General features: G+C 48.5%; 1 protein-coding gene across 6 annotated transcripts in view; it reads left to right on the plus strand.

The window, feature by feature from the left end:
• Positions 1-19592, plus strand: part of LOC122392854 (calcium/calmodulin-dependent 3',5'-cyclic nucleotide phosphodiesterase 1-like) — a 121651-nt gene that overhangs the window by 63748 nt on the left and 38311 nt on the right. For 3 of the 6 annotated variants that reach the window (XM_043388192.1, XM_043388210.1, XM_043388182.1), the window contains exons 2-5: positions 7960-8169; positions 9175-9319; positions 9524-9634; positions 14967-15270. In XM_043388192.1, coding sequence (XP_043244127.1) covers positions 7960-8169; positions 9175-9319; positions 9524-9634; positions 14967-15270 — 770 coding nt within the window. The remainder of the gene's footprint in view (positions 1-7959; positions 8170-9174; positions 9320-9523; positions 9635-14966; positions 15271-19592) is intronic. The other 3 variants (XM_043388206.1, XM_043388218.1, XM_043388198.1) reach the window with 1 other exon arrangement.

The raw sequence follows: 19592 nt of genomic DNA on the forward strand, positions 1-19592 counted from the left end.
AAAAGGCGTTATACTGGTATCTGTAAACGCCAAAGGCTGGCTCAGTAGGCAAACGTCAGTCAGAATCCGGATATGAATTTGTGCATTGGATGAAAATCTTGCTGTCATTTGTCTTCCATGGGTGGAATGTTTGGCGACGAGGCCTGTCTGCTCGAATCTCTGGACTGGCCCGGTGACCCCTTCCAGCTGCGACCTTCAACTGCTGAGCTGCGCCATTTAGTGCCAGTCTGCGCCTCGTCTGCCCCGGTGAAGTCCCTTGTGGTGACCGCAATGTGGAATCGATTGAAAACACTCTGCAGCCCTCCAAAACACCATCGCAAATAGGACAGCCCTTCTACTCAAGAGACGATGCGCCCTCCTTTTAGCGGCGGCATTCAGTCACATCCGCTGAGGCAAATTCACATCCACATTATACCTCCACATTATATTACACAATATTATATGTGCAATATAATGTCCAGGAACCTCCACATTGTATAATCTACGCCACATCTTCAAGTGCCTTCTACGGAACATTCACCCCCACATCCAGACAATAAAAACGGTTGGTGGTGTGAAATGATTCATTTGTCTCCAATTTATGGCAATGTTTATATTTTTTCTACATACATTTTGTCCCCTGATGACCTGTTGCAGGTCAGTGAATTTCGTGCGTGATCTCTACTCGCAATTCTGGGACACAATGCGCTGCTGCGGTAGCCTCACTTTTGGAATGAGGATTCATGTAGGCAATATTTGTACTGATTCTGGGAACGTTGCACACTCGTTTCGACGAGTTTCCCGCTGCCGTTTCAGATACATTTCAACGGTCTTTTCGGCGAACCTACCTTACCGCTGTGGTTCCAAAGAAGAGCCGACCGCCACGGTCAGGTTCCACCTAGATGGCGATCAGCTTTGATAGCGTATTCATCGCGAATGGGCGGGCTGATTGCCGGGCTTAACCCCGTGCATGCTGGCTCGGCTGCTGCGTCCCATGGCGCTGATGGAGGGCTGGCAGCACGTGGCGCCGAATGGCAGGGATCACAGAGGAGCACCTGTGCCTCGGCAACCCTCCCTGCATACAGCTCAGGGAGGGATCCTTTCTCTCTCCCAGCATCCGCCGTCTTCCTGAGCCCCTCCTGCCCAGTGTAATCTGCAGAGAGATCCTGTAATGTGTCAAGCTTCGTCCATAGTCCGTGCAGTGACGTTTTTTATGGAGAGAGCCCATGTGTGGTTAAACATGGTCCCGTCTTCTTTTGTGCTGCGCTGGTTCATCCTCTTCTCATGGCGACCCTCCCAGCCGGATTGGTATTCAGTTTGTTGCCGACCCTCTATTTGTTAGACGTCGCTGGGGTTCAGGTCAATACGACCGGGTTTTCCAGGCGTCCCTACCTCTGCTCTCTCAGCGGTAAGCGGGACATCGCGCGACGGGACATCAGTGCAGGGCTCTAGTATGCATATGAGCACTGAGGCGTGCAGCGCTTATCCGGAACCTTGCCGCTAGCAAAGTCGCCGTAGCAAACTAGAGACGAGCGCGCACACGAGTGGAATGAAGAAACAGGATTGACTGGGGACGTGGCAGACCGGTCACGCGGCCGAACGCGAGTCCGAAGTGCCCGTCCTACAACGTTCCAGCACACGAGGTGTCTCGTGATAGGGATATGTCCCGTGACACGTGTTTCGGGACACGCCATCGCGCCGGTCCGATTTTACAGTGGCCAACCTTCCTGCGCATTCCTCTGACAATCGTTGTATTTACGGTATGAAGGGCAAGCGACAGCGGTGGTGTATGAAATTTATGGCATGCAGGTCATCTCGTCTATGTATTTAACCTTTGCTTAAAAGAAAAGCCCGTTCAGAGATGCTTGGATGTTTGCGACAAATTACATGTAAATGAATAATATAAGAAGATATAAGAAACCGTTTAAAAGCTGATATTTAACTAATGACAGCAATGCCCTATGTGTCGAATTATAAGGAGTGAGAGCATCCCATGAGTAGGCATATCTATGGAGTCCTAGCTCGAAAGTTCATTGCAGTTGATCATGGAAAAATATAATTTTAGAAATCCTAATTGAAAATTGATTCTGAGATAGTCTGGGCGACCGTAACTCCCCGCTCCAGTACGTTTTGGTGGCCCAGATCCCAGTCAGCCTTCGTGCCTCTGGGTGTGGTCGATATGGGGCCGGATCTAAGCCGGCCAAATTTACGGCCGCCGGACTCCGGCTAATCACACCGCGCTTTAATTGCAGTGTCCCAACGCGCCGTGCCCGCCTGGTGTATGGGTGTGCCCTGTTTGCAAGTGCAGTCTCGCCGAGCCACAGTGTCGCAACGTCGGGAGAGGCTGGGACATTTCAGCTGCTCTGCTCTTCCTGGTCTAGAAGAGCGGTTATCAGCCAAATGATGCTGGTGGAGAATACTGAGGAGTGAGGCGCGATTAATTTGGCGTCATGTTATGTGATGGCTGTCATAATAGTCTGTCATGACATTCAGGTCATATCCCCAAGCTTACACTTGCAACGAAGTCCTCAATGGGTGTCATGAAGCGTTGATGTTTTAATTACAAAATCTGAATGCTTCAATCAGTTTGGTTCATAAGTCTATGCTGTGTTGAAAAGTACGAGCATACATCTTACGCTCATCTGTTTTTTCTAAATTTAGGTCAGCCAACGTGTACTCCGCCGAATGAAGTCGATTTCCTCATGTGGAGAATGAGTATTTCCGGACAATCAAGTTTTAATGTGGCGGAAGGAATACTCCGGTCGTGCTCTGTCTTGTTACAATGGTCATTGGTCAGCATACTCAGCTCCATCTGCGCCTCATGGTATGTCAACGTTCTCACGCAAACTTTTCTCGAATAATTTTTATGCCGTTTTTGTATGACACTCTCCCAAAACTTTTTGTTTTGCTTTGTTTGTTTCCTCCTTTGATTGGTGCAATGAAGAGGAGTATGGTAACCATTTCAACATTTTATATGCGGAAATAATATATTTGTTTTGCCAATAGAGATGTGCCTTACCAAACAGCCTCAGCAACTAGCGTGTATTCATAGAAAATTCTTGCATCGTGTAACGAGCCTGTTGCCCATGCCATTGATGAAGATACCTACTGTGTGGTATCTTACCTTCAAGGTCATCAAGCCAGCTCTGACGAATCGCCGACGCTTTGGAAGTAGCTTGCAGAACAGCTTTTACGTGGCATGCATAAATCATTGCGTGCACGCCTGCATGCGGGCCCTCTAATGTCGTGGGTCCTCCTGAATCGATTGACGTCGGGACTGCTGTCATATGACACGGTGTGCGGACGGAGATTCTGTAAAAAAAAAAAGCGTAAAGGAGGTAGCTAGACTATTGATCTTCTTGCCCCAAATATGTTGCAATTTTTCACGTTCCCATTCACCTAAATGCTCGGTACATGACAGCAGCATTGACCATGGTGATTTCTACTTCAGATTGGCTTTTAGTTTGTAGTTGACATTGGCGATGCGTTTATCTTTGGTGGAGTGTGATCTAATGTCCAGTTTAGTCATGGTTATTATCTTTAGCTGTTGCCACTGCCATCATTTGGGCTGTTCATGAGCGTGGAACTTTGTGTCAGTCATGTTGTGGAGTTTTAAGGGTTTTATTTTTTATGTAGCGATGATAAGTACATTCAAGATAAGTAAAAGGAGGGACAATTTCCTCACAGGACCATCATGGGGTCATGGCCTCCGTTGATACGTGAATTTTCCTAATTGCCTGTATAATTACCTCGTTTTGTTCTGTAGCATATTACCCATTTCGTGTCCGATTAAACAAAGGTTTGCCAAAATCCCGTGCCCGCAACCTCATACGGATCTGTTCTGGGAATGGTGATTGAAAGCCTTGAAATTGTGGCTGTCTGTCTTACCATGACATGATGAGAAAAAAACCTTGTAACATAATCCGAATTAATTTTCCTCTATTGTGCAAGCCTGCCGCGGTTGACGTAGGTATACATAGATGCGGTATGAGATTGCGCAGTAAGTATTCAGCATTCGTACTGCGTTGCCGTATGGGTATTCTCGCCATTACTGGTCCAGCCTACCGCAGCCCTTTGACCCGATCGCCGGACCTCCGTCACTTCCGGCGGAACTCCGTCACTTCCGGCGGGAAGCCGATCCTGCTGATGGTGGCTGGCACGACACGCACAGATCCGCTGATTGGAAATAATTAGAAATGCTGAATGTGGGCGCATGTGAAATGGCTCAGCGGCCCAGAGATCAGATCGACATGCGGCCTGAAACGAGTATTTGGGAACTGCGAAGTTATTTTAGGTTCTTTCGCTTTCTGAGTGACAGGCTTCTGCCAAAATAGTTTTCATTCAGTACATAAAGCTGTTCCTTTTCATAGCCTAAAGGCTAGAAAGCTGCCATTGGCTCCATTTTTTTTTCTCGTACAACATTCGGTCTCGTCTTATTTTGTAGTAACTATGTAAGCCCACCTAACCTTTCCTGCGTGTCGTTTGGTAGCGTGGTCCATGGCTTTGCTAGATGTGTGCAGTGTGCGTCTACATCTGCGGAATATAAAGGCTCCCTGGGGCTGCATCACTCAAGACAAGAGATTGCAGTCTCTCGTAAACCTCAGAACCTCTCATGGAATGACAACCTGGCCACACAATCTTGACATTCATGGATGGTGCTGACAAGCTCATGTTTTGCAAGACAAACGCGTGTTAGGCAAATGAAGCGAATTGCACAACTCGCAACAACGTGTTACAACGTAGGTCAGGTAGAAGCGCCACCTTGGACTTCGTTTCCTCTCAATGCCCCATATTACAGTCGCATGCACCAGCATAGATACAGACACCCACTCGAGTGCAGAGTTTCGTGTGCTCCGTGGACAGTGCGGCGGGCCGATCGTGGCTCGTGCAGCGGCGTCCCACTCTATTTGTCAGGAGAGCGGTGGACGGTTGGCTGGAACGGCCGTGATGAACAGGACGCCGGGGAAATCAGTCGGTAATCTGTCCGCCGACTCCAATTCGGCCTGTCCTCAGCTGTCCCCGCGCTGTCCACGCTCTAAAGCTGTTCACATTGTTCACTGGACTAGCCCAGCAGTGCCATAGCTGTCCCCGCGCTGTCCCCGCGCTGTCCGCAGCTGTCCCCGCGCTGTCCCCGTGCTGTCCACGCTCTAAAGCTGTCCACCGGCTGTCCCCCTGCGCTGTCCACTCTCCACAGCTGTCCACCGACTGGCCACCGACCCTGTCCATAGCCTGTCCACCCGTGCTGTCCACAATGTCCACTGGCCCTGTCCACAGATGTCCCTCGCGCTGTCCGGCCGCCCTGCCCGCAACTGTCCACCGATCCTACCCATCACTCTCCATCCGCTCTGTCCGTAGCCGTACAATGTTGTCCACCCGCTCTACGATTGTGCGATGAAATATCCACATCACGTCGTGGGTCTTGTAATTTGTTACCGTATTTAGAGCGTCTCTCGAAAGGCGTAAAACAATATATCATGCCGATTTTAGTCTAGCTAGGACAGTTCCGACTTTGCCAGTAGCTGGCGCTCGTATCGTAACCCATCACATCTCGCTAATATTTTCTGATGACCTGTGTCTGGGTCGTCTGAACGGGACTTATTGTTCTCACTCGAGCTGATGCGCTGAAAACTGGCTCTCCAATGACTAATATGATTGACATGATTGTCAAACTCCCTGATGACATATCGGCCGAAACGGAGCGCGCCGCCTGTCGTCCCCGTCAGTCTCGAAGATGCTGACTAGCTGCCTTGAGAAAATGCGGCGAATGTATTCGAGACGACTTGCCGTGTTTCCGGGTGGCATCCTTTGTCACATGCATGTACTCTTTGAACTTGGGCTGCCTGGGCTTCTCCGTCTCCATTGATAATAACATTAGTTTTATATGTTGAAGGACAGGCGACATGATTTCTGTTTTCACTCATGCCGGATGACTTTGCAGCCGCTTTAGGTTATCCTCGACAAGTCGTTTGACCATTGACCTGATGCATCATCGTATGCCTTCCCATATGTTTGCAGCAATACACAACGAAATTTATAAACGATTCTGTAAAATGCGCATTTTGGTAAATAACCAAATGGTGTTTTACGTTAAGTTACTTTAGCTTGCATGCTGATAAAGATGCGGATTTGAATGCCCAGATTTTGGCACTTACCGGACGTGCGCAGTAGGTACTCGGTATGCCCTGGTACTCGCTGTGGAATAGTGTGGCGACCTTTTTAAAGGTCAGTTCGTACTCTGGGGATTCTCCGGTTAATTGCGACTGGCTGGTCCCGGCGGTAAAATCGTATTAGGATTTTCAGAGGCTGGACAGACGCCACACACTTTTCACCGCACACCAATCTGGGCAGCAGAATTGAGGAAGCTGAAACCCTGAAAGATGTAATGTAAAATTCATTGCGGAAACGGGCGTAACAATACTGATAGTGAACATTTTCCTTTGTGTCGATCTGACTGAGAAGAACATAACTGTCAAGATGATGAGGATGGTAATTATGATGAGCCTCATTTCATTATTGTACTGCGATGATTTTTCAGAAATCGTGTCATTTTTGACAGTCGGGGTCACCTCTCAAAACATTATTGCGAATTTAAGGTTTATTTAAAAAAAAACAGGGTGTAATCCCCCTCCTCAGCTGTGAAAGAATCCCCCTTCGCTCATTTGTCGATGTGGCCACCTCCCCAGCTCACAGTGATGCAAATGGGGTTCACGAGTGGCCATAAATACGAAAAAGGCCCAAAATTCAAGTTCACTTAATCGAATAAATCGTAATATGGTCAGTCAGGCAAATGTTTGGGGTGTCTGAAAAAGTATGATTTTAATGTTTTTGTCAAAACCGGCCTCGTGTAGGATTGTCAGAAGTCGAGACATTTTCGATGTCGTAAAATGACTGTCAGGTACTTGAAATTCAAGTGCCGCTAGCGTGCGTTCATGTCATACAAACTGCAAGAATTATACATGAAAATGCTCCCCGAAATCTGCTGCTTTTAATGCCACGTCATAAAAAGCCGTATCTATTTTGGTTTGGCGGTGAGCTAACTATTTGTAATCATGTTGCAACCGCAGTTTTTTACCAACAATATTTGCTTTCAATTCATCTACAGCACTTCTCACAGTGTGTGCCCGTTAGTGCACCATATCATAGCATTCCCTAATCATTTCTGAGTCGCATCGCGAAAGAATTAAGGCGCTAGCACAGGGCTGACCGGCGCTACAGAAGTTTTCGTCCGGCACGGTCGGGTGCCGCGGCGCAGCGGGCGGCCCGGGCGGCCGCGCCGCTGCGCCGCCCGGACGCCGCGCGGCGGCACCCACCCGTCCACTGCGCGCCCACTGCGGCACCCGACCGCCCGGACAAAAATCTCTGTAGCGCCGGTCAGCCCTGTGCTAGTGCCTTAATTCTTTCACGATGCGACTCAGAAATGATTAGGGAAGGCTATGGTATGGTGGACTAACGGGCACACACTGTGTTAGGTGCTGTAGGTGAAACGAAAACATTTTTTTCTTAGTAAAAAACTGCGATTGCAACATGATGATAAATAGTCAGGTTACCGCCAAAGCGAATGAGATACGGCTTTTTGTGACCCGGCATTAGAAGCAGAAGGCTTTGGGGATCATTCCCATGCATAATTTTTTTCAATTTGTACGAAATGAACGCAAACCAGCGGCGTTTGAACTCGCGAGCGTCTGACCGTCATTTTACGACCTAGAAATTGTCACGACTTCTGACGATTATACACGAGGCCGGTTTTGACAAAAACAGGAAAACCATGTGATTTCAGATGCCCCAAACATTTGTCTACTCGGCCATATCGCAATTAACTCGATTTAGTAAACTTGACTTTTGGGTATTTATGGCCACTCGTGAACCCCATTTGCATCACTGTGCAGCTGACCCTCCCCCCCCCCATTCCCTCGTATGCTGCACTGGCGTGTGGCTAATACCTCTCCAACTGACAGCTCTCCCCACTCTCGTGTGTTTCAGTGGCCACCGCACCGGAGCGCAGGGCGACCGCAGTCGGGGCGCCGATTCCGATCCCGTCCAAGAAGCCTCCACTGGGCGGCAGAGCTGCTCCTCTACCACTGCTGGAACACCCTCAACCACAGCCGCAGCATCAGGTTCTACACCAGGCGCAGTCGGCACCGACACAGAGCGACGCGCCGCAGACCGCCGCGCCGACCGATCACAGGCCAGGTAACCACCGAAACCGACTGGATAGCCACCGGCCAGGTAACCACCTAAACTGACCGAGTAACCACCGAAACCGACCGGGTAACCACCGACCCCGACCGGGTAAACACCCACCAACCACCGGCCATGGTGGTGAGGGAGCATCCACCGACCACCGACCGGGTAACCACCAACCACGATCAAGTAACCACCGACCAAGTGACCCCGTCTTCCGCACCAGGCCAGGCATTTACCTGTTCGATTGTTTGTCTTGTTGAGTAAGGCCCATTCGATTTAATAAGGCCGTTCCAGGTTTATGGGATGAGAGGATAGGAGTGCCTGCTGAGTTAATCACCCACTGGTGTGCTACAGTCGCGGGTAATGTCCCTTTGGGACAGGAGAGTCCCGATGAGATATGCCGACCAAATGCCCAAAACGGCCACCGGGGGGGGGGACTGTTCCCCTTTTGGGTCTGCCCACCACCGGTTGTCTAAGATGGGGAAACCGTCAGCCCCGACAGGGCATTGTGAATAAGAATGCGAATGAGTTGCTCCCGGGAAGGATGAGAATAGACTGTATACCTAATCCAGTCCTGGGGGCTTCCCAGGTAACCACTGACCCCATCTGAAGCGTTAGTTCCTGTCAGTGGAATAAATCGTACGGATGAATCACTCGTCTGACGCCGCAAACGAAGCGTGCTCCACACATCTGCTTATGATTTGCGAATAACGCGTGACGCTGTCATGTACTGCTTGTCAGCTATGCTACTTATCTTTTTATTAGATGTATCATATTCTATGCCTTGCTCTCACCAGATTCCGCAGTTCTAAGAGCCGCCTCGCCATATCTGTCTGTCTGTGATCATATTCCTCCCGTAATCTGACACCGTGCCGTATACCTGTGTGGATGTCACACCACGGATCGTCCCTCGGGTCGTTATGGTGTTTCCCCTCCCTCGCCTCCCTCCGTCTGCCGTGTCTCTCATCCCCCGCCATTGGAGACCCACTGACACCGCCCTCCCGTTTCCAGAGCACGGCTCGCTGACGATACTCCGGAGGAACAACACGTACAGGAAGCGGTCCAAGCCGCGGCTCGTCTCCATGCTCTCCGACAGTACCGAGCTGCTGCAGCCCCGGGCTCAGGACCCGGAGGCGTGTGGCCGGGCCGCCGTCAGGTAAATGGCATATATGTTAGAAATAAAACATTACACATTGCTCATAGACACAATTACAAACGTAGGCGTGATATAGATGGATGAGTAGTCAATTTGTTATTGCGTTGCTACTTATGTGAAATGTATAATGCCACAACCTTTGTATTTTTTACCTACAGTTTCGCCTATCAGGCGGCTGCGATTACCGCCTATGCTCTGTTTCAGGTTACGGCACCTGCTCAGCATGCTAGACAAAGGAGAAGTATCACCGGAGATAATACAGAACAATATTGAATATGCACTGCGAGTGCTGGAAACGTTCAACATCAATGAAAAGTAAGTACAGTTACACGCACCAGCCTGTAGCCATTATTTCTTCTTTTATTTTTCCAGCTTCTCTTTCCCCTGGCTAACTTATCCTGTTTCTTTCTCACTTTTCCATCTTCCATATACATTGTGGTCAAGGTTATGTTCCATCACGCCTGCTCTTGTTCTCCTAATTGCACTGTCAATTAAAGCATCCTACATATATTTACAGACAAGAACATCAATCTCGAATAGAAATGGGACTCGGGTATATGTTGATTCAATCATTAACTCGCTTGACAACGCTTGATGAACCATAATGTTTGGCTTGTGTGCCACGAGCACTACCAATAAAAGTGGAAAACTTTATAACGAAACGCATGCAGAGGAATGCATAATACATCAGTAAAATGTCAGGTCACAACACTGTTTTTCATTGCCTAGTCATAAGCCGCTGTATTCCCCATTTCATCTGTTTTCTGTTATTTTTAACACTTTCACCATTTTTTAAGTAAGCAAGTGGCAAATGAGCTGAGACATTTGTTTCGCTAATAGCCTTTTCACAGAATTAAGCATTTTAGCTGCTCAATTGTAATCGATGGCGTTTTTCCTACTTCGTCTCAGGCCCTGCTAGTTTTGCTATCACCGATGGCTCATCTTGTCAGAAAAAAAAACTTAGATCTCTGCAAGTTTTCCTAAATTTATATGTGCACATGATCTATTATTAGTTTCCTTTACAAATAATGCAGCCCTTAGAAAGGGCGATGTAAATACAAAATCGTAATCGTAGCTTAAAAAGCGGCTTTACGAAATGTTACTATTTATTCTTACCGGAATATTACAATAGGACGAAAGGCGTCTTTCTGAAAGGTTCAAGGTTTGTAAAAATTCGAGTCAGGCTGAAATGACAAATGAGGGAAAGGGAAGGTGCCTTCCCCAAGAAAGGGACTTTGTCATCCATCTGACTGGTTGGATCTTGACCACTGTCGACAAAAAATATGCCCGATTTTCCTGATGCGCCTTCCGTATGGGCTTGTTTTGCAATGTCTGTCAGTCTGTGTGCCTGTCTATACGTAGGTATGTCTGTTTGCGTATCTTTATGTCTGTGTTTGTAACTTGCATCTGGCTTGCTGACTTGGCATGTCTATGTCTGTATTTATACTGTGTAGTTAGGCCTGGTATGACTGTAGCTCTCTGCGGATGATCAGTATGTCTGCCTGTGAAATCTGATGGCCAAGAGTTGCAATTCAAAAGTGATAATTAAAATCTGATCTTTTACAATCAAAATTTTGGATTTCAAAAGATTTGATTATTGTTTTTGATTTGCAACTCTTGGTCATCAGGTTTCATGCATATGTTTGTCTAACAATACTTAGCAAATGTCTGCCTGTAGGTGAACTATGTAGACGTTTATCTACGGAGGTTCGATGCGCTTGTGTGTATGTCTGGCCTACCATCGCTGAAGGTTCGATAGAAATGTTTTGCGAGGTTCGATAAGTCTGTGTCTTTGTCTAGGTCTGTTTGAGGAGGCTCTACATTTCTGTGTCTGTGTTTGCTTTCCATCTAGGCACGTGTGATACTATATGCTTATATCTGCCTCTGACTCTATCTACAACGAGTGTGTCTGTTCTGTCTGTTTGTCTGTGGACGCTCAGTGTGTATGTGTGGTTGTCTGCAGACGTTCAGTGTGTGTAAGTCTGAATGTCTGTCTGCGGATCCCTCGTGTCTGTCCATCCGCGGAGTCTCAGCGTGTTTGGCTGCGCAGGAGCCCCTCGGAGCCGACTGCAGGGAGCCGAGAGCCGCCGGGAGCCGGCAGGCGCGTGCTTCACCTCCTATCGCGCTGCGTGCCCTCGGGAGCCTCCTCAAAGTTGGTCGGCACCCATGTCTGACCGAACACTGCATGCCAGCCCCCGTTGGCAAGGGCGCTTCCGTGACCGTCTCACGCGCGAATTTACACCAGGCCGACTGCTGGAAATGTGCTGGTTTTGTGTCAACGAAACTTCATATCAAAACACGTCACGTCATACTTTTTCCGTGGGTTCAAACGTTATATTCACCTTCACACAAATATTTTCCCTCAGCTTCAGCCATATATTTATTTGTTTCTGTGAGGCACGCTACTTTTTTCTTTCAAACGTAATTAATAGTGCCGTCTGGCCTTAAATGTTTTGCCCTCATGTCACAATTTTTTTTTCTCATGTCACAAATGACGCTTCTTCAAGCCAAATTCACCGTCTGTCTCACCAGGTTTCGCTGTGGCCGGCCAATGTATGTATCTGTCACCACTTACTTGGGCACCACATGTTACATAAGTGGATCGATTAGCCCACCCAAGGCACCTGAGGTCATTTGAAATGATATGATCCATTTGTCGTCAGTCAACCGTCCTTCAAACTAGCTGGTTTATCACATATTACTCAAAGCGATCTTGTGTAAAATCATGTGGCGTAATTTTATTATGCGACTCGATCACTCTAGAAATCGACCAACGCTTGTATAGGTGCTGGTCATTCATAAGCCAGGAAATGTGTAACGGAAGGCTATGACGCTACTAAACTAAGCCTATGTGCAACCATGCTATCTCTCTGCTATTCTAGTAAGTTTTATCTCCAACTAGTAACGTCATCATTTCTTTGCAGGGCGTCCTTTCTCACTCCCGAAACTGGTTTCTATTTTATAGGCAATAGAGTTTGGAAAGGTCCTTTATTGAGCATCTGATAGTGGACAAGAACAAATCGATGCGAGCTGGGAGATCTGGCTGGCCTAAATCGGCCATCTGAGGCGGCCCGTCGCCTTTTCGGTCGTCCGTTCCGGGGCCAGTTTCCGCAAACGTCTCATCTCGGCGTCCATCTGCCCTCGCCGCTCAGCGGTTGACCGGCGCGGGCCCAGGCGGGGAAAGGCGAGGGTCAGACTAGAAAGGCAGATGCGCCAGCCTGGGAAAGGCTGCGACACGACGAGCGGATGCGGATATAGACACTTTACGGATGTATTAGTACCGACGGGTACAATTTTTGCTTTGAGCCGCACATCGTTTTGCAATAGTTGTTTATTCATTTTTGATGGACTGAACGGAAAGCTAACCCTACTTCTAGCCAACGATTAAGTCGAGAAACTGACTAGAAGACATAATTAAATGCCAACTGTCATTATGACACTAAAATGGACTATATGCCAGTAAATGACTGGCAGGGACCAATGGACTCATTTTTCATTTCCGTTACGGCCCTGTGTCCATTGAAAGTCAAGCCCACGACAAGTACAATCTTGTGTGGATCTCAGCGCGGCGCGTCTGTAGCCGTCTTTGCTGCGTCACCAATCATCGCCGCTGCGTCAGAGGCGCCGCGCACGCGTCACATTTGAATACAGACGCGGCGCAGTCTGTCAGCGATAGCGTCGGAGACGAGGGACGGCTGCTTCCGCTCCGATGGACACCGCGAAAAGAACGCTGCTCCGCAGGAGATGAACGGCGTCCGCGCGAGCGAAATAGTCCGGCGGACGACGGACGCCAGGGCTCTGACTTTTACATCGCTGAAGATATTTATAATATAAAACGTTCTGTATGTGAATAAATATGTAGGATATCGTGAACGTTTCTCAATTATGTGTAGTTAGTTTGATATATTTTTTATAACGTGCTCCCCTTCGAACTTACTATGATGATCCACCAGCAAGTCAATTTTACATATCTGGGTTAGAGCTGCGCTATCCCAAACTGTCCCAACGAAATGCTAGATTAAATATTATTTAGCACTTAGCAGGTTTTCAAAAGCCATGGCATGGCTTGCTGGTCTACTCAAAGGTATATGTTCGCTTTAATCACTGCTGTTTGTGACATTTGCAGTGTCCGAATGTTCTTTACCGCCACAAATGCGTTCTGGTCCTGAAGCGGGAGATTGGTGAGCAGTCATTTCGCTCCGTCCCGTTTTCGTTTATCATTGGTTCGTCTTTGTGTTTTGATCGGGGTCACATCGCGCCCTCCGCTAAAAACCGCCTGGCTCGTCAACCAGCCATATCAAATACCTATCGATACCATTCCTGATAAAACATATGTAAATTTATCAACTGGTGACAAGTTACAACACTTATATTGTGCCCTTCTTTTAAAAGATGCATATTTTCTAGCAGTTTATTCAAAATATCGAAGTTTTGAGGCTTGCATTAAAATTACAATTGCATGTTGAAGCAATCCCGACTGGTGTCTGTATGTCTCAGCCTTTGACGATCAATCATTTAGCCATTTAATCACAGTATTGGCCCAGGCAATGCATCTCTAGAAAACTCATCCCACTTCATGACAGATAACTCGGAAAGAGCTGCCACCTCCCCTGACGCTCGGGGGAAGACAGCCGAAGGCCGAAACCGTTTCTTGCCGCCGGAGCATAAATCTTTTCGTGCCAGACACGTTTGGCATTTCTGCGACCGGCACCAAATGTCCGTCTGTGACCGCCGTCGCCGAACTCTGCGAACTTCTCAGCGGCGGTGGCTCCTCGGCGCGGCCACAAGTGCTCTGAGCGAGCGTGTTTTTAGCGGTGGCGTTCGATTGCGCGTGAGAGGAGACGTGGTGGCTCCCCGCGGGCCTGCCGCGCTTATCGAACCCGAGCAGCTAGCACAAAGCACGGCGAGAAACCACACTGCTTCATAATAGAAGCTGCTGCTGAATGTTCCTGGTACTATGCTGTTACGTACGCATGTAAGGAGTGGACGACGCGAGTCGCTGGTGGATTTATAATTGAGATAATTTGCGTTCATTTAAAAGCACAGTTTGGGAATGGTATTCACGCTATCTTGCACTTGCAGACGGAGTTATCTTGCATGCACCACACAACATAACTTTTGTGAGGTACTTAAAATACTTCTAATATTAGTGCATACTTTGTCATTAGAAAAAAAATATATAGGAGTGTTGTTTAATGACAGTCAATATTGAACGTTCGTCAAGTTACAACTAATTTTAGAATTGATGCAGCATAATCTCCAAGCCCATTATGGTAAAATTTCCATTTTCCTCTCCTCGAACCTGCCACATGTCTCCTCTTATTTTGTTGCCATCCAAACCCTGTTGGAATGTGTATATCAATTTATCGCTTTTATGTGTGTTCTCTATTCACTGATAACTCCAGTATGTAGTGCGCTCTGCATTTTACTGCTCTATTGAACTTCTACTACAATATCACTGTTTCATATCATATACACTTAAATATAATTTCTGAACACCGCTCTTTTCGCTTAAGCTTACATTTTCAACTATGCATGTCTCTCGTCACAACATTCTTGCTTTATCACCGGGTGACTCGCACACTCCCCCGCGCGGGTGCCTGTGTCCGCCCCTGTCCCGGTGTCTGACCTGAGGTGCGTCCGGCAGGGCGAGTCCTCCCGCGCCTTCAGCGCTCATGTCCGCTGCCCCCGCCAGGCGGTGTCCCTCCGAGGACGAGGAGGACGAGCTGTCGGAGGTACAACAGGACGCCGTGCCGCCCGAGGTCCGCGAGTGGCTCGCCTCCACCTTCACCCGACAGAACACCCTGCACAAGAAGCGCGCCGACGGCCAGCCCAAGTTCCGCACCGTGGCTAACGTCATCCGCATGGGCATCATGGTGGAGAAGATGACGCGCAGGATGTCCAGCTCGGGCCTGATGGAGGTGCCGCCGGCCGTCACCGCCGCCCTGCAGGTGGGTCAGCGGCGCGGTCAGCGCAGGGGCGCAGTCAGGGAGGCATGGAGGGAGGGTAAGACGGTGGGACCGTCGCCCTGCAGGTGGGTCAGCGGCGCGGTCACTGCAGGGGCGCAGTCAGGGGGCGTGGAGGGAGGGTGAGACGGCCGTCACAGCCACCCTGCAGGTGGGTCAGCGTAGTGGCGCAGTCAGGGTGGCACGGAGGGAGGGCGAGGCGGCGGGACCGCCGCCCTGCATGTGGGTCAGCGGCGCAGTCAGCCCAGGGGCGCAGTCAGGACCGTGCAGAGGGAGGGCGAGACGGTGGGACGACAGGGGCGACAGGGACGACGGTGTAGTAGCCAGGAAAAGGAGCGTGGGCCATGACAAGGAGAAATTGGTCCATGACGGTAACACAGCGGAATTATCCCGAACAGAAGGAACCTCGGAACGGGTTGCGGGAATAGTATCGTAGCAACGATATGCCTTTTCCACCTATCTCCTCATGATTACCAGTAAATGAAAGCATAATGACAAGCTGACTTCCTCACACACATCCTGATCCTACTTGGGCGCCACGGACTCTTTCCCGAACACCTGATTATACGGATTAGGAATTAGGATGCCACGTGCCAGGCTTGAGAAGATGATGCTTTCCTCACGTGCATGCACAAAAACAAAGACATCCCACGCATCTATTAGGCAGCCAGCTGTTGTAGCTCGGTTGCCATGCCAACTAGTGTGGAATTAGCTCTGTTATATGGCGTGGAAAACAACATCTGTATCGCCCTCGGGTATAAACGTGGGATCACTACGGGCCGTCTGGTTAGTCAAACACTCACTGTATTTGCTCAGTTTTGGCTTTGCGTTTGTCAAGATTAGTTACGCAAGAGTTGCATGCATACCAGTTAGACATTTGCACTTGTGATCGGAAAGGATTAAGAAGGGTTACGAAACTCGTATGGTCCCCAAATCATTTCATCGGTGATGGATACAGAAATCTGACATTGTTCACTCTGCTGAAACAAATGCTTCATTTGTTTGTCTGACTCGAATTGGCGTTGATTGCTCCGTTATCCCAGCTCGCTCGACGGTTGTTGATTTTAACCACTATCCGCGGATTTTAAAACAAGAAAATAAACATTACCACTGTAAGTAGGTAATTAGTGTGTTCTAATGGATTGGTGAAATGTTCATTGATGGCATTTATGACAATATAAACACTAAAAAGTGAGCATTGGTTGAAATATGTTCGTAATGCCCATGCATTGTTCATGTGCCTTGAGCATGTGAAACTTGCACCATACCTGATGCCTTCCTTCAGATTAAAATCGCTGCTAATCAGTACCCGGGTGCTACGATTAAACTGTGCAGCAGCGCTTGCTGCATGGTTTCTCCCTTCCCCCTCCCCGCGTCGTCCTGATTTGTCCCGAACTTTGGCAATATGGGACTAGAACTATTTGCCGAGTCTCTGACTCTCTGCGCGACTTCCCAGGCCGCCATTCTTTGCTGGGTATGTGACATGGCTGCACGCTACCTTACTTTCCAGGTTGTCTCATTCTCTCTTCAGCCTTGGAGGTACTCCGGTGGCATAGTTGAAACTTGAAACCAGGCTTCTTTCAACCTGAAATAATGTAAATCAGTAACAAAAATGTTTTTATGGTGCCTGATTCGAGACCTTTTTAGGCTTGCGTGTATGCTGGTGGGATAGCTCTTCCGTATGCAATATGCATGTCTACAAGATCAAAAAATTATTTTCACATTCAATCGTTGATAACCGTCTGCTTTTTATTTTAAATTTTAGATCATTTTACCCGTTTTGTTATTTAACATCAACTTGTTTACATGGTGTTCTAAGTAACCCACACAGCAGTCGGATTTCCATAATTCCACATTTCCAAGTGAAATAAGCTCACACATTTTAGAACAGCTATCCGCACTGCGTAAACAAAAAACGGCTAACGCGTTAAGTGCACTTTGTTTTGTCTCCAGCGGCACGTGGCGCGGGTATTTGGACGTGTTTTTAATTCAGTGGAGCCCTGTGCCACGTGCCGGTCATTTCGATTGGACGCGGCGCTGTGTATGCATAGCGGAGCATTGTCATCAGCGGGTCAGCCCGTTTCCACCGGTGATATTGGCACTCTGAAGGCCATAACATCGGCTGGAGACCGCCCCGAACGGTGCTCGTCGCCAAACTGTGGCCGTGTTACACCACTGCCGTGTCGGCTCGGGCTGGGGACTGGACCAGCTGAGGTCTGTTACACGGATACCAAACGCTGCTCGTCAGACGGGGCCAGCGTCACTTCGGTCTGGGGCCACTCATCAGCGTTTCCTTACTGCGTCCTACAGCTTGGGCAACTTTGTAGCATTTTGTCGTTTTGAAGCCATGCGTCTCTGTTTTGGTTTTGAAGAGTGAAAATTATATCTGTCTCCGTCTCCGTCTTCGTCTCTGCCTCTGTCTCTGTCTGTCTCTGTCTGTCTCTGTCTCTTTCTCTGCTCGTTGTCTCTCTCTCTCTCTCTCTCTCTCTCTCTCTCTCTCTCTCTCTCTCTCTCTCTCTCTCTCTCTCTCTCTCTCTCTCTCTCTCTCTCCCTCTCCCTCTCTCTCTCTCTCTCTCTCTCTCTCTCTCTCTCTCTCTCCTCCCTCCCTCCCTGTCTCTCCTTTGAGCTCCCAGACGTCTGCCCAAACACTTCAGCGCTGCTATCTCGGTGAGGCGCTGGAAGGTGCTGACTCCCTCCCTTTCTGTCTGATCCTCGCGCCGACAGTCTCCATTGTTCTGTCTTACCGCTGGCGGCGACACTCCTCTAATGAAAATGCACTGACCTCGTCGTGTTTGATACAGCTTGACGTCATAAGGGGGCGGCTGAACGAGCCTCGGCCATAAGGAATGGGAGCGTGCGCTGGTGTTGTTGGCGTGGTTCAGAGGTGGTGTGTGCTAGATTTTAAAATTGAGTAGGGATGGGTTGCTCTAATATGTAGGCAATTCCAGAATGCACTACGTGTGAAAGAAGCATCAAAGGTGTGAGATGTTATAGAATCGTGCGCGCTTGGTCGAGTCTCAGGGTGTTTCATATGTATCATTGAGCCCAAAGAAAGTTACCATAATGTTCACGAGTTGATTACTGCAATAAAATCAACATAGATTTACAATGATTTATGAACAATTGACTCAGGAAATAATTGCTTTTGTTTGTTATATTATCATGATTACACCACGACTTTGCCGCTCTAGGCATTTTACTTCATTTATCAAACGTTTTTATGCATAGTTTTTCTTCACTCAATAACGGCAGCGCGATCAATAGCATAGCCAACACTACCAGCTGGACCTTCTCTCGGGGTTTTTCGTTATTTTGCCTAGAAGCGTGCAGCTAGCAGCACATTTAGTGCTCCCCAGACACCCGATGAATTCGACGTGGGTATGATAGATCTCGCATGGGAGCATTCACGAGGGAAGGAACTATCCAACAAATCCGACGACACGGCTACGGACGTCCAGATAAGAGACAATCGTTATTCAGAGCCGAATCTAGGTCCTCCAGGGAGCCTGCCGTTGTGCTGTCGGCAGAGGCGGATCCAGCTTAGAGTTTTTTTTTGGGGGGGGGGGGCAAACCATAACAATTTATCGATTCTTTCCATGCATCGTCCATAGGCGTAATGTTAAAATTATGCCGTTTGGGGGGGCAAATGCCCATTTTGCCCCCCCCTGGATCCGCCACTGGCTGTCGGGTCATTTTGTGGGAGGCATTTTGGCAGTATAAGCAGTCCCTCACCCGTTTAGGAGGTGGCTTGGTAAGCATATACAAGTGCTAACCAGTTTCTCTGGGGGATAATTTCTTTGACCCATTCCACCAATATTCTCTACTTTGGCTTTGCTGATGGAAGTCGGATCCTCAGAACAGTCTCGTTGGGCCCCGGCCTCGGGCCTCCTGGGAGCACAGCTTTGGCTCTCTTGCCTCTGCCGCACGCATGTGTGAATTCAGACGTGTTAACTTCTTGCAATTTAAGGTCGCGTACAATGTAAAACGGCAAATACCAGCGACAACTTCCATCGTAGTTGGTGAAGATTTTCGGCAGCAGTTCAGACTATTGTAAAGCGCTGTCGTCGGAAGCCTAACTTTTCACTTCTAAGCTCAAAGCAGGCTCTATTCTTAATCTTGTTTACCTCAGACACCTAAGCTTGTGAAATCACTAAGGTATAAAAAAGATGACTTAGATATATGTTGCAATCGCCACAGCTAAAATAGTTCAACAATGCATGCTACTTGAGCGATAACGTCTTGCTTCTCCCTGTCCCGCTACCTTCATGGATACTGTACTTCTCACTCGTTATAACTTTGCTGATGCA

This window comes from Amphibalanus amphitrite, unplaced genomic scaffold (genome assembly GCF_019059575.1).
Source record: "Amphibalanus amphitrite isolate SeventyFive unplaced genomic scaffold, NRLGWU_Aamphi_draft 000024F_arrow, whole genome shotgun sequence".
Classification (NCBI taxonomy): Eukaryota; Metazoa; Arthropoda; class Thecostraca; order Balanomorpha; family Balanidae; genus Amphibalanus; species Amphibalanus amphitrite.